At 42.2% G+C, this 15,013-nt stretch overlaps 1 protein-coding gene across 1 annotated transcript in view; it reads right to left on the reverse strand.

The window, feature by feature from the left end:
• KIF6 (kinesin family member 6) overlaps positions 1-14,412 on the reverse strand; it is a 173,192-nt gene extending 158,780 nt beyond the window's left edge. The window contains exons 1-3 of the mRNA XM_064158320.1: positions 14,347-14,412; positions 12,677-12,786; positions 8,885-8,959 (exon numbers count right to left, since the gene is read on the reverse strand). Coding sequence (XP_064014390.1) covers positions 8,885-8,959; positions 12,677-12,786; positions 14,347-14,412 — 251 coding nt within the window. The remainder of the gene's footprint in view (positions 1-8,884; positions 8,960-12,676; positions 12,787-14,346) is intronic.
• Between the last annotated feature and the right edge of the window lie 601 nt (positions 14,413-15,013).

Raw genomic sequence — 15,013 nt, forward strand, 5'->3', positions numbered from 1 at the left:
CCTGCCTATTCCCTTACAGCCTTACTAAGCAAAAGCTCTCTACCACCCGATTTTGCCCAGGGAGGTGGTGGAGTCGCCATCCCTGGAGGTGTTCAAGCAAAGCCTGGATGAGGCACTGAGTGCCATGGTCTGGTTGACTGGCTAGGGCTGGGTGCTAGGTTGGACTGGATGATCTTGGAGGTCTCTTCTAACCTGGTTGATTCTATGATTCTATTATCCGTCAGGCATAGGACAATTCTTTTTAATATGGACTTGCACATAAATGCAGCTAAAGGAGAGCAACACTTTTCCCTCAAGTTTTCTTACTCAATAATCACCTCACCTGCACTTTCTAACGCACTCAGAATGAGTAGTTATTTAAAACCATGCACAGAGAGCAATTCACTTTTTATGCAAAAATCATTTTAGATGCCCATTTAAAGAAATGGCTGTTACCAAGTTAACTGGTATTTTCAGTTGCTCAACTGATTTGCCTCATGCCTTAAAGATGTCTCGTTCCTAAGTCTAGGATGCGATACAGAAGTCTAACTCATGCAAGCAACTCCACATAAATCGACAGATATGTTTACAACCACTTAATGTTCCCCAAGTGAGAAATTCCTCAAGTGAGAGCTAGACAATTTATGGGTAGCTAGTACAGATTAAAATATCATTCAGTACTTTGTCCTTGAATATCTGAGACAATATAAATTGTAGTTTAAAGCCCAGCAACAGTAGACAGAAGTTGAAAGCAGTCTGAGGTTGTTTTATTGTGGTTGATTTTTCTGACTACATTTTGGTTTGTTCCTTTTAATTTCTAGTAAAAGATCATGTGTTCTATTTAATGTTTGTGGACCTAGAACTTTTCACTTGTAGCTGTGCTCACTGTTAGTAAGACTTCAGGAGGCTTGTGTTTAAATATAATGAAGAACTCTGCTTTCTCTGCTGCTACATGGGTTTTGATGAATCAAACAGAACGGTTACAAAATTAGCAGCAGAAAAAGAAGGAAAAAAAATTATCTCCTTTGAGTTCTGTGTCGACTTCTGGACTCCCCAGTAGAAGAATCATGTTATAAAGAAACTGGAGTAAGCCTGAAAAAGACAAGTTCTTTTAGGCTGGACCATATTACATAGGGAAGCCAAAGGAGCTGTTTTCTACCACCCTAGAGAGGTGAAATGTAACTAATTACATCTCCCATCAAGCAATGGATTTTTACAGAGAAATGATTCAATTTTTTCTGAGAAGCTTATGGTGGCAGGACAAGAGGCAGTGGGCACTAGGTACGAGAGAAGAAATTCCAAGTAGGTATAGGGATAATTTCTTCACAGTGGGAGTAGCTAAGCCCTGGGAGAAATGCTCAGACAGGTTGTGGGGTCTCTATCTTAGGAGATTTTTAAAGCTAGTGGACAAGGGCCTGAGCAACCTGATTTAGCCTTGAAGCTAGACCTGCTTTGCTCAGATGGTTGGACTGATGACCTACAGAGATTACTTCTGACCTAATTATTCTCATTTGTTGGAGTAGGCACAATTCACATAGAATCATCATGGTAACAAGAAAGTAAACAATCCTGATCAGTCCCTGAAAACATGCTACAAATTCTACTCTACTTACTAGTCTTAATGCATTAGTTTTGTAACCACCAATATGACAGTCTTCCTCAGGGAAGTCAGGATGCTCTGATTCCTTTTGTGTTACTCCAAATTCCATTATGAAAAAGAGAAATAGTAACACTTCAGCTTACAGGTTTTTGACGCTGGCAGGTATTGAAGACAATGCAGAAATTTTTTCTCAGGAGCTGGTAAATGAAGACTGTGCATAACACCAGAAGCTATTACTGCAACAATGAATATGACATCTAAGGAAAAAGATTTCCTGCTCTGATACTAAATTCCTATTGCACAACATACTTCTCAATCTTAAAAAGGATTGAAAATATTTAAGATGCATTTTAAACCCATCTATAATTTAAATTATTGTTTTAACATAAAAACTTTGCAGTGAAATGGGTTTTTTACTAAGTTTATAACATAAATAAAATGTATCTAATTGTTTAAAAGAAGTTCTGCACTTTGGCCACAACAACCCCAAGCAGCGCTACAGGCTGGGGACAGAGTGGCTGGAGAGCAGCCAGGAAGAAAGGGACCTGGGGGTACTGGTAGATACTAGGCTGAAGATGAGCCAGCAGTGTGCCCAGGTGGCCAAGAGAGCCAATGGCATCCTGGCCTGCATCAGGAACAGTGTGGCCAGCAGGACAAGGGAGATTATTCTGCCCCTGTACTCAACACTGGTCAGGCCACACCTTGAGTGCTGTGTCCAGTTCTGGGCTCCTCAATTCAAGAGAGATGTTGAGGTGCTGGAACATGTCCAGAGAAGGGTGACAAAGCTGGTGAGGGGCCTGGAACACAAACCCTATGAGGAGAGGCTGAGGGAGCTGGGGGTTGTTTAGCCTGGAGAAGAGGAGGCTCAGGGGGGACCTCACTGCTGTCTACAACTACTTGAAGGGAGGTTGTAGCCAGGTAGGGGTTGGCCTCTTCTCCCAGGCAACCAGCAACAGAACAAGAGGACACAGTCTCAAGTTGTGCCAGGGGAAGTCTAGGCTGGATGTTAGGAGGAAGTTGTTGGCAGAGAGAGTGATTGGCATTGGAATGGGCTGCCCAGGGAGGTGGTGCAGGCACCGTCCCTGGAGGTGTTCAAGAAAGGACTGGATGAGGCACTTAGTGCCATGGTCTAGTTGAGTGGCTAGGGCTGGGTGCTAGGTTGGAGTGGATGATCTTGGAGGTCCCTTCCAACCTGGCTGATTCTATGGTTCTAAGAAAAAAGGCCTTATTGAGTAAGAACTAAATTCCACAGGTGTTTATATATAGACGGCCGAAAATTCTGGGATCATGAAGGAAATTTCAGCTTAAAAAACTACTTTGGTTTTGTTGGTTTATTTCATCTTCACATTATTACTTAACCTGAGTTCTTACATCTTCATTTTAAATGACTGGTAACAAAGGCACATTGGAAACAAATATTCACTAACTATTAAAATACTAGACTAATGAAAAAAACAGCAGAAAACACCAGTGACTTTGATCTTGAGGTACTGTCAGCACTCTCAACTCAGCTCTTGCTGACCTGTAGTATTTTACAACTTTCCTTCTTTGTCTCTGAAAACCAACTCAATATATCTATAAATACATATCTATAAATATATATCTATATCTACATCTGTATATCTCAGTCTCTCTCTATATATATATTTATAGATATAGATCTGTATCAATAAATATATATCAAAAACACTAGCAGGATGAGCTGCTAGCATTACTGCTCCAATTTCACAGTTTAGGGGAAATTTTAAGTTACATTTGTTTCAAGTTGACATCTCAAAAAAAAAAGTAAGCATGAACAACTCCAAGTATAGATTCTAGATGTATTTTGGACTTAAATGACTCAAATTATTAGCAGCAGTAGAGCTGTAATGCAGAGGTACCTGCAGATGAGCCAAATCACTGCTTCTACGAGGAGAGGCTGAGGGAACTGGGGTTGTTTAGCCTAGAGAAGAGGAGGCTCTGGGGGGACCTCATTGCTGTCTACAACTACCTGAAGGGACATTGTAGCCAGGTAGGGGGTGACCTCTTCTCTCAGGTAACCAGCAACAGAACAAGGGGACACAGTCTCAAGTTGTGCCAGGGGAAGTCTAGGCTGGATGTTAGGAGGAAGTTGTTGTCAGAGAGAGAGATTGGCATTGGAATGGGCTGCCCAGGGAGGTGGTGGAGTCACCGTCCCTGGAGGTGTTCAAGCAAAGCCTGGCTGAGGCACTTGGTGCCATGGTCTAGTTGATTGGCTAGGGCTGGGTGCTAGGTTGGACTGGATGATCTTGGAGGTCTCTTCCAACCTGGTTGATTCTATGATTCTATGATTCTCACGCTGTCACAAATATATTCAGCTCAGAATGGACAACTGTTCACACAAGCATTTTGACTACATTTTCTGCAAGAAAAAGCAGCAGAAAAAAATCCCTAACCCCCCCAAAACACCCAAAACACCCAAACCAAAACACACCACAAAAATCCCAGAAGTAGTTTGTGTCTTACAGATGATAACTCTTAAGCTAAACACAGCAAACAAGAAGGAACAAAACTTTGTGACAACGGGAATATTATCCTGGAGGCTATCAGATCCTTCAAAAAAACCATATGAAATTGCCATTAGGTTTGTAAACAGTCAAGCTGTTTCTTATTTGCATGATAAGAAAAATATTTTCAATGTTATTCTCTAATAAATCAACAGAAAACATACTTGCCATATTAAAACTGAAAACTGAAAACAGAATCAAGCCAAAGCACTAAGGTTTTCTAATTTCAAATTGCTTTCATGATCATGACACTAATATTTCAAACATGTAAGAGTAACTTTGTACTGTTCATAGACTAAAGCAATACTTAATTGTTAGCAAACTGTCAAAGAAGGGTGTTATTTTTTTTCCTTTGGTTTCAACTGAGCAGTAGAGTTAGTGCTGCTTCTTAAATATTGTTAGTTCTGCACACACAAAAAAATTAATCAAGAAAAACATTTAAAAGGCAAGAAGAAGGCAGAAAACAAATAATAAAAAGAAACCAAGTTAGAGATGACTCAAGCAGTAACAAAAAGTAATAAAAAACCCCTCAACAAAACACACAAGCAAATCACATGCTTCTAATGGTTTGCAGAGGCTGGCACTTTGACTGAAGAAGCAAATTAAATGAACTAATGTCTGGTGCCTCTGAAACCACAGTGCAAGATGACAATGTAGCTGGACTTAAAGAGAGAAAAGCAGTGGCCCAACTTCAAAGAAAGAACATTTTGAAAGAAAAAAAAAAAACCCAACACAACAAAATAAAACAGTAAGAAAAGAGGGTTGCATCCAATTTCCGTCCATCCAAGTACACAGTAGAAAGATTTCAGAACACTGCATTGCTGGTTTTAGTTTAAATAATGCTCAGGATTTTTCCTTTTGTTTTTGAACATTCATGTCTGTAACTGAATTTTCTCATGACTGTAATTATGCATGGCAAACAGCCTCAGAATGGTACTGAACTATTTCATTGATATTTTCCTGCTACTTTCTCATCCCTGCAATACACAGACAAAAACTTTTCCCTTAAAATGAGTCCAACAACAGAAAGGAGTGCATTTGCAACAGTTTTTCCCTGCAAGAGGATGTTGACTTAAAAAAAAACAAACAAAAAACAATGACAACAAAACCATAAACAGATAATGAAGAACATTTTGCTATGAAAGACTCTGGTCTTTCAAATAGCAAGGCACTTCTTATTGTCCCACAAGGGAAAGGAAAATTGAGTCATTAACTGTGGAGTATAATAAATTTCAGGCACAGTTCAGGTTTCCATAAGTCAGGGAAGACAATTTGAAGTGTGCACTTTTGCATAAGGAAAGGTAAAAATTAAGGAAGAGGATGACAAAAAAAAAAACATACATCTCTGCATAGAGGAGATGCTCAAGTCCCCAAATCATCCTTGTGGCTCTCTGCTGGACCCTCTCCAGCAGGTCCCTGTCTCTCTTGAATTGGGGAGCCCAAAACCAGACACAGTATTCCAGGTGTGATCTCATCAAGCAGTGTAGAAGGGGAGAAGAACATCCCTCGACCTGCTGGACCCACTTTTCTTGATGCACCACAGGATAGCATTGGGTCTCATGGCCACAAGGGCACATTTCTGGCCCATGCAGAACTTGCTGTCCACCAGGACTTTAAAGGTTTTTCTCCGTGGAGCTGCTTTCCAGCAGGCCAGCCCCTAACCTGTACTGATGCCTGTTCTTATTCCTCCCCAGATGGAGGACCCTGCACTTGTCCTTATTGAACTTCATAAGGTTTGCCTTCATCCAGCTCTCCAGCCTGTCCAGATCTTGTTGGATGGCAGCACAGCCTGACAAGCTGTAGCTGTCAGCCACCCTCCCCCCCCAGTTTTGTATCATCAGTGAACCTGCTGAGGATACACTCAATGCCCTCATCCAGGTCGTTGATAAAGATAGGGAACAAAACTGGATCCAGTACTGATCTCTGGGGAACACCACTGGCTACAGGCCTCCAACGTGATTCTGCCACTGATGACAACTCTTGGAACTCTGCTGTGGAGCCAGTTTTCAAACCACCACACAGAGCAGGCATCTATGCCACATCTCCTGAGCTTATCTAGAGGATGTTGTGGGAGACAACGTATTATGTGTACATAAAATATATACACACACACACACATATATATACACATATAATACATAGTATATTAAATACTCCACTATAAAAACACAAAGCAACATTACACTTTAGTATTATCAGCAACAATACAAACATCAATTTGAATGTAAGCTTTCACAAGTCATAACACTGTCAAAAAAGTCAACCCAGAATGAATTTATAAACCAATTTTAGCATTAAATATAGAAGCTCAGCTGCATGGAAATAATTGTATGCCTAAGTGCCACTGATTTAAACATCACTTCATTATTATCAAGTAGTAAAAATTATGTAGAAATCAAACCTGAAGGCTACCTAGTAGAGCAAATCAATGTATAATTTTTTTGATTCCATTGGCCAACACTGAAATAAAGGAAAACCATACCACTTCCTGTTTACTAGTGAATTACTCCATTGGAAAACCTCTCTGCATTCTAACAAAGCACTACAAAGGGTAAAACATTTAAAAATGAAGAAAGCAGTCAGTCTGTTCCTAGTTAGCTTTGATATTCTGAGATTTTGTTGAGGATAATTCAATCCATATCACACATCAAGGCTGTGCTAGTTTGAAGCTAGATAGAATGTTCTGGTGAGAAGAATTAGATCACAGGCTGTGAAAGGGAAACGATGGTGATGTCTACTTCACTCATAGGCTTGTTGAGATGTATAAGAACTAGAGTGTAAACACAGATAGGGGAGTCGCTCTCTGTCCAGACTTTGAGCTACTTTTCTCTCTCTAACTAACCTGCTGTCTCTCTGATTAATCCACCTGCTTCCTAATCCCCTTGGCAGACCCTCCAATCTTCCTTGGGCACAAGGCAACATCTAGGGTACGGTAGAGAGGGGTGGGAGAAGGTGGAAGGGCAGTGGGGAGCCCCTCCTGGGGACTCAGGTTTCTGGGAGGGCTGTTGTGTTTCTGTATTCCCTTTTACCTTGTCTATTTCTGTCTATAACTGTATATACTGTAAATATCTGCTTGTATATTGAGCTAAGCTGTAAATAAAAGCTTCATTTAATTTCCAGAGCCAGCTGAGTCTAGTCGGGGTGATTTCCAAAGTGTAGGGGGGCAGGGAACACTTAAACCATCACAAAGGCTTTGAGCATTTCTCTTTCCCAGCAAAATCAAATATCAGAAAAGATTTTTTTTTCTGCAATCACCATTACACTCACAGATATTGAAAGTTAAGTAAATGAGATAACCTGAAGCAACGTGCTTGTCTACATTTAGCCTACATCTAAGGCCAATCTATAGCAGTTGGTTTATCACCCAGTGACCCCTCCTCAGGAGAGAAGAGCAACTGAGAAAAGGAGGAGACCTAGAGATAGAAATGAAAATGGATTTAATGAAGCAGCCAAACTAGTGCCAATGCAAATATAAAGTATATTAAGTTATACTTAACCCAGCTGATGTAGATTGATAACAGTAAGAGGAAAAGAGGAAGCCTCTGTCCTTAGCAAACTTTCCTCTTTGTACTGAGTGTGACATTTGTGGCATGAGATATGCCTGTGGGCCAACTCAGGTCAGCCATGCTAGCTGACTCAAAACTGAGACCACAGCTGGCCTCAGATTCTGTAAAAGCAAATCCAGGACAATGTCATAAAGTAAGATAAGTAAAGAAATCCCTTTTGGATGAAAGACCATAACAAAAATTGTTAAAGCATAATTTACTTATTCTAATAAAGTTTCAAATTCCCTGGCTCTTCAATTTCACTATCAATTATCCTCCTGCTTCATATGGGACATTTAAAAATAAAATAGAGAGGAAAAAAATCAAGAAAATTAAATTATAAAAGAAATAGTTATGTCTTAACTTCCAAACAACTTTAGAAAGATTAAGTGTCCAACTGAGGATGACTGTGCAAAACTGGAAGACCACAACAGGCTAAAGAATAATGTGCAGAATTATAGCTTAAACCAATGGATAGGTCAGAAAATGAATGAGGAAGAAGTTGGCACCTAAAGTAATACTTCTCAAGTTGCTACAAGTTTAGATTCTAAGCAGTATGTTTGATAAACAAACAAACACTATGCAGAAATTCTGTTTCTTCCTTTGTGGGATTTTCTCCCCATCTAAAGCCAGTACTAACTTCTGCTGAGCAAAGAGAAAGGCATATTGGAAAATCCACCAGTTCAGAGTGGCATTCAATTCACACAGTGAATGTAGAATGTCTTCTACGTTGGTCTTAAATGGTTGCCTTTGCAATTCTAAAGTGAGCATTGTTTGATTATTATATGGAGGAGAAAAACAAAACCAATACCAAAATCATGGCCTTACATATTAAGACAAAACTAATGAGGGCAAATTTGAGAGCATCTCCACAGGTATCAATCCATGAGTGTTTCTAACTTAATAAAAAACTAAACAGGGGCATAAGATTTTCATTAGATTTACCACTTCATGGAACTATATATGGAATACCTTTCTAAGGCAACTAAGTGAGCTAATTCGGCATGGATTTCTATGCCTATACAACAAAGAGGCAACAGTAGAAGTACTATTTTAGGAGTTAAATACTGAACCTTAACACATGTAAAATTCTCAGGGGACTGTTGTATATCTCCTAGGTTTGGACATGTGAGTATCTAGAAAAACAAAATCCTAACCCACTTTTACAACAGCGAAACAAACACCTGCCACCTCTCCTCCAAACAATACAAGGAGAGCTATTTATGACAACGTACCATTCTGCTACTGGTTTGGCAATGCTGTCAAAAACCACATCTTGTTTTTCCTCTTGATCAAAAATTTTCTGAAATCTGAAAATATTAAGGAAAGAGCAATCTCTTAGAATGGTAAAACACTACTTGATTCATACATTTTAGTTTGTGTTTGTAATAGCCAATGTTTACATCATTAGGCTTACATAACTTAGTACAATGTTTTCCCTGTAGTCTTAACCACAGAATGCTGTTGTGCTATTGTACATAAACAGGCTGTAAACAATGCTGCTTTGACAAGATCTGTACAATAAAATCCTCTGATAAAATGATGCTGCTTTGAAAAAAATAAACTGTATTCTAAATCTACTAAGAAATCAGTGTTTGTAACTGGCATCACACTGAAACATGGATAAATAGATTACACTATCACCAAATATAGCATCCCACCAGTAGATCCAGGCTCATATTTTTTCACAACTGCTCCATTCTGCTGCACAGTTACTGTAAATCACAAGGAGACATCTAATTCAATTCAAGTTTTGCCACTTCCTATATAAAATAGCTGCACTTGTCTTCCAGAACCATGGAATATGCTCAAAGGGCAGTCAGCTACAGTCTGTCCAATCTGGTTTCAGCATCTCCATGCATGGAAGCTGTATTACCTCTCTGGGTAACCTGTTCCAGTATTTGATCACCCCACAGCAAAAATGTTTCTTAGACAATTTCTGAATTTCAGTTTGTGCCCATTAACTCTTGTTCTGACACTGGACATCCCTGAGAAGCACCTGGTTCCATCATCTTAACTCTCTCCCCCTCCCTATCAAGTTTTCAGGTGTTTCTACACATTGATAAGATCCCTGTATGCTGCCTCTTCTTCAGAATAAACTGGCCCAAGTCTCTCATCCTCTGCACACGTTAGCTGCTACAGTCCTCAATCACTTTTATGTCCCTTTCCTGGTGCTCAGAACCAGAGACATAACTCCAGATGTGATCTTCATGATGGCGATTAGAGGGGAAAGATTAACTTCCTTGACCTATTTGCAATGTAGCCCAGAGGCTGTTGGTCACCTGTGCTGCAAATGCTGTATTGCTGACTCACTTTCAGCTTTTGTCTACTAAGACTCTGGGTCCTTTTCTGCAAACCTGCTTTCAGTTTCCCTGAGCCTGACCTGGCTATTCCTCACCAAAAGCAGGACTTGGCATTTCACTTTGTTGAACTTCCTGAGATTCCTATTGGCCCACTTCTCCAGCCTCTTGAGGTCCCTCTGAACAGCAGCACAGCTGTTGGTACAACAGTCAACCATCTCTCCCAGTTTCACATTGTCTGTGAACTTGCTGAAGCTTCATTTGGTCTCATCACTGAGGTCATTAATGCTAACCAGCACTGCATTCCACTATTGACTACACTAGCCACTGGCCTCCAGATGAACTTTGTAACTTACAAGAGCTCTCTGAGCAAAGGAGCTTAGTTAATTTTCAACACCACTCACTGTGCACTTACCTAGGCTTTCCTGGCCCCAACCCTCAACCTTCCTGGGTCACCTGCTACTGCTCCCATCTTTCACACACTTTCTTTTTATGTGTTCTGCCTTTTCATAATTTCTTGTTCATATGGATGGAAAGTGATCCTTGAACATCAGGCAGCTCTCTGGGCCTTCTTTCCAGGGCTGTGTCTCATAGAATTCTTTCAAGCAAGTCCCTATACAGGCCAAAGTCTGATCTCCTGGAGGCCAGGGTTATGGCCCTACTTTTTGCCTTGCTCCCTTTTCTCAGTATCCTGAATTTCACTATCACATGGCAATTACAGACAAGGCTACCTCCAAGTTTAATATGCCTGATCAATTCTTCTATGTTTTCAAATACAAGGTGCAGCAGGGCTTCTCCCCTTATTGGCTTTTTAATGGTACATTAGGAAGTGGATAAGGGAAGGGCACCTGATGTCATCTATCTGGACCTGAGTAAGATGTTTGACTCTCTCTGACATCCTAGTCACCAAACTGGAAAAACACAGACTTGATGGGTGGAGCACTGCTGGATAAAGAATTGGCTGGGTGGTTGCATGCAGAGAGTGGTTATCAACAGCACAATGTCCACCTAGAGAGCGGTGACAAGTGGCATCCCTCAGGGGTCAGTGCTGGGATCAGTGCTGTTTAACATCTTTGTCAGCAATATTGACAGAGGAATTGAGTGCACCCTCGGCAAGTTTGCAGATGACAAGCTGTGTGGCAGTCAGTTTGCTAGAGTGAAGGGATGCCACCCAGAGGGTGACAGGCTTGAGAGGTGGGCCCAGGCCAACCTCATGAAATTCAACATGGCCAAGTGTAAGGTCCTGCACCTGGGTTGGGTGCAATCCCAAACACAAATCCAGGCTGGGTGGTGAATGGCTGGAGAGCAGCCCTGAAGAGAAGGACCTGGGGGTCTGGGTTGATGAAAAGCTCAATATAAGCCGGCAGTGTGTATGTTCAGCCTAGCAACCTGTTCTAGTGGGAGGTGTCCCTGCCTATGGCAAGGGGTTGGAACTAGGTGATCTTTGAGGTCTCTTCCAACCTCAACCATTCTATGATTCTATGAAGCTGTCATTCATACACTCTAGAAATCTCCTGCGCCGCTTGCCACCTGCAGTGTTGCCCCTCCTATCTGGAACTGTACAGTCACATAGAACTTCACAGGCTATATGCAAAGGCACTATGGACACCAGGTATATAGAAATGCACTACCAATTGCAAGGGATTATGCAGTGTGTACAGTTCCACAAACAAATGACATGCACAAAATATAGATGCCCAAGGAAGAGAGTAAGAACAAAAGAAAAGAATATTGGAAGTGACCAGGGCTGCACAGAAGGATGAGTTTTAGGGGGAAAAAAAAGCTTATTCCTTAACAACATTTTTGCTTTGTCTTAAAGATAATATGGCATAATTTTCCCTCAAAATCCATTTCTATAGGCTTTTTACTAAATTATGAAATCAGGAATAAATACCAGCATTCATGCTAGCCTGGACATCTGCAACCTAAGCTAGTTTTGCATATTAATATGGTTGGAAAGGGCAGCTCCTTTCTTCTCAAACAGAACAGATTTCCTTAGCTGATGCAAAAATTACATCAGTCTGAACTGCAGATGTTTATCTGGGGTGCTTTTTTAATAGTGTAAAGCAACACATTTACTTGATTTGGTGTTATAAAAAACAAGAAATACTCAACATGGGAAAAAAGACATTCTAAACCTTGTCATTAGAGGCAGTTATAGCTTTCATCATCATCATCAAAATTGTAAGTTTTCTGTTGAAAAGATGACATTTGATTTATATTGCTGGTACTTATTTTTAGTTTAAAAAAAAAATATTTACATTCTACAACCAAGGGTTTATTTCCTTCATCAATCTCTGGGTTTCTTTACCATGTTTTGGTTACGTCTGAAACAGTTTCTAAACAGTGCTTTACATCAAGACATCTTTTGCCAGCCTAAGTCAAGTCATTAGATCACATGAGAACACACAGTCCTGCATGCAGTTTTCATATACAAATTCACAACAACCTGCAAAAATTGAAGAACTGATAAAACAAAGTTGTAATGCTGAAGATTTAGAAATGTATAATGACTTGCAATGGACAAACAAAACCCCCTCAACTTTATCAAATGCTATCAAACTCTTTCAGGTGAAGAGCAAAATACGCTGGAGTATTCCTCTTAAGGGATTTGTATAAACTAAATTTTATGAAGACTTTTTCCAAGGTTCTATAAATTTGTATCACTACACATAGCGATACCAATCACTAAAAGCAGAAGACAAAATAGATGAGGCTTTTACTTACTTGAACTTGTAGCTCTCTCGTTTATTATTAACGAACCCATCTGCTAATTCACGTGGCATGGTAATCTCCAGACTGGAGAGAGCTGTCGCATCATTGTCAACTGAATAAACCTAATGAGAATGGATATGAATTAACAAGTTTTACCACGAGAACTGCATAATCCTTATGTATAACACTTAGGTAAGTTTAGCATCTGTAGCTTCCTGAAGAAAACAGCCATGAAACTTTCACTCAGTAGGTGAGCAGAGGCTTCTTCAGCTATTAGATATGAATTAACAAGTTTCACCACGAGAACTGCATAATCCTTATGTATAACACTTAGGTAAGTTTAGCAGTGTGCCCAAGTGAGCCAATGGCATCCTGGCCTGTATCAGGAATGGTGTGGTCAGCAGGAGCAGGGAGGTCATTCTGCCCCTGTACTCTGCACTGGTTAGACCACACCTTGAGTACTGTGTCCAGTTCTGGGCCCCCCAGTTTAGGAGGGACATTGAGATGCTTGAGCGTGTCCAGAGAAGGGCGATGAGGCTGATGAGAGGCCTTGAGCATAGCCCTACGAGGAGAGGCTGAGGGAGCTGGGATTGGTTAGCCTGGAGAAGAGGAGGCTCAGGGGTGATCTTATTGCTGTCTACAACTTCCTGAGCGGTGGTTGTGGCCAGGAAGAGGTTGCTCTCTTCTCTCAGGTGGCCAGCACCAGAACGAGAGGACACAGCCTCAGGCTGTGCCAGGAGAGATTTAGGCTGGAGGTGAGGAGAAAGTTCTTCGCTGAGAGAGTCATTGGACACTGGAATGGGCTGCCCGGGGAGGTGGTGGAGTCGCCGTCCCTGGAGCTGTTCAAGGCAGGATTGGACGTGGCACTTGGTGCCATGGTCTAGCCTTGAGCTCTGTGGTAAAGGGTTGGACTTGATGATCTGTGAGGTCTCTTCCAACCCTGATAATACTGTGATACTGTGAATTTTTCACTCAATAGGTGAGCAGAGGCTTCTTCAGCTATTAGACAACAAAATAATCACACACTAACAGTATCCATATAAACACTAGGGTAAGATTTGAAACAGAAACGTTGTCTCACACGATTTGCTTATTAAACTGCTTCCATGCTCACAGTCTTAAAATGAAACACAAAGCCACAGCCCCCAGTGCAAGCTCCTCCAAAAAACGCTGGAAGAATATAGCAGGAAAGACCATTATAGAGTGAGTGGAGTTGGTTAAAACAGGAAGACACTGAGGAGACTTAATTGCATGATTTCTGAGCAATGCTTTCATTATCTTTATTGTCCCTTGCCAGGACAGCCTAAGTCTGGGAGCTATACGTTCAGAACAGCATTTAACTATAAAACCCAGTGAGCAAGCGACAGTGTCTAGCTTGTGGGGCCTTTCTGCAGCAGCTAGACTGGAAAGGAGTTCCTCGCCCCTTCCACCGATAGCAGCACCCTAAGCTCCTCTCCTTCGTGATTACATTGACTTCTTTAAGCTTCGGAGAAGAGTACAAGGCTGTGGCTCTCCGCAGCAGCTCCGAAGCTACCACGAGCCGGCCGGGCCTCTCACAGGGGCGGGCAGAGCACATTCGCCGCCCGCTCCCTCCCGCCTTCAGGCAGCCCTGCCGCACGCCGTCACACAGGACACAGCAACTACCAGCCCTCAGCAGCCCAGGGGCTGGCTCCCCGTCCTACCGCCGTCTGCTGACGCCTGCCCAGCGGCTTAACCCGCGCATACACCCGGATAGTTTCCTTCACCATCGCTGCCGCCGAACACGGGAGGGCCGGCGGAGCCTCTCGCCTAGCAACGGCTACCCAAGCACGCTAACCAGCGTGCATCGCGGCCGGGGGCACACAGCCGGTGCCAAGGGGCGCGCCTTGCTCGCCGAGCACAAGAAGGGCAGGGCACAAGAAGGGCAGGGCACAAGGACAGAGCACCTTGCGCCCTTGGGAGCCCCTCACATCCTCGCGTGGCCTTGGCAGGGGAGCAGGGGCAGGAAGCAACTAGGCTCCGTCTGAGAGGGGCGGCTGCCACCCCCACTGCGGGCGGGGGACTGCCTGTTTGGCGCTCAATGGTAGCCGCCCACCAACTGCTTTCCGCGATGCCAAAGAAGTGCTGTGGCTGTGAGAAAAGTGTGCCGGTAACGTTGGCCAGCCAAGAGGTGCGGTGCTTACGGTGCGTGCCATTGGTATACCAGAAATTCCCTGCCAGATCTGTGGGTTGTGCAGTAACTGTGTAGCTGTGCTCCAGCTGAGACCACCTGCTCAAGGCCGCTTGGTTTGAGATAGGTGGTGTTAGTCTGTTGAAGCATCAGAAAGGAAAACTGGGGAGAAATCTGATCTTGAAATGGATTTAAAGTTT

Source organism: Pogoniulus pusillus, chromosome 18 (genome assembly GCF_015220805.1).
Source record: "Pogoniulus pusillus isolate bPogPus1 chromosome 18, bPogPus1.pri, whole genome shotgun sequence".
Taxonomy (NCBI): domain Eukaryota; kingdom Metazoa; phylum Chordata; class Aves; order Piciformes; family Lybiidae; genus Pogoniulus; species Pogoniulus pusillus.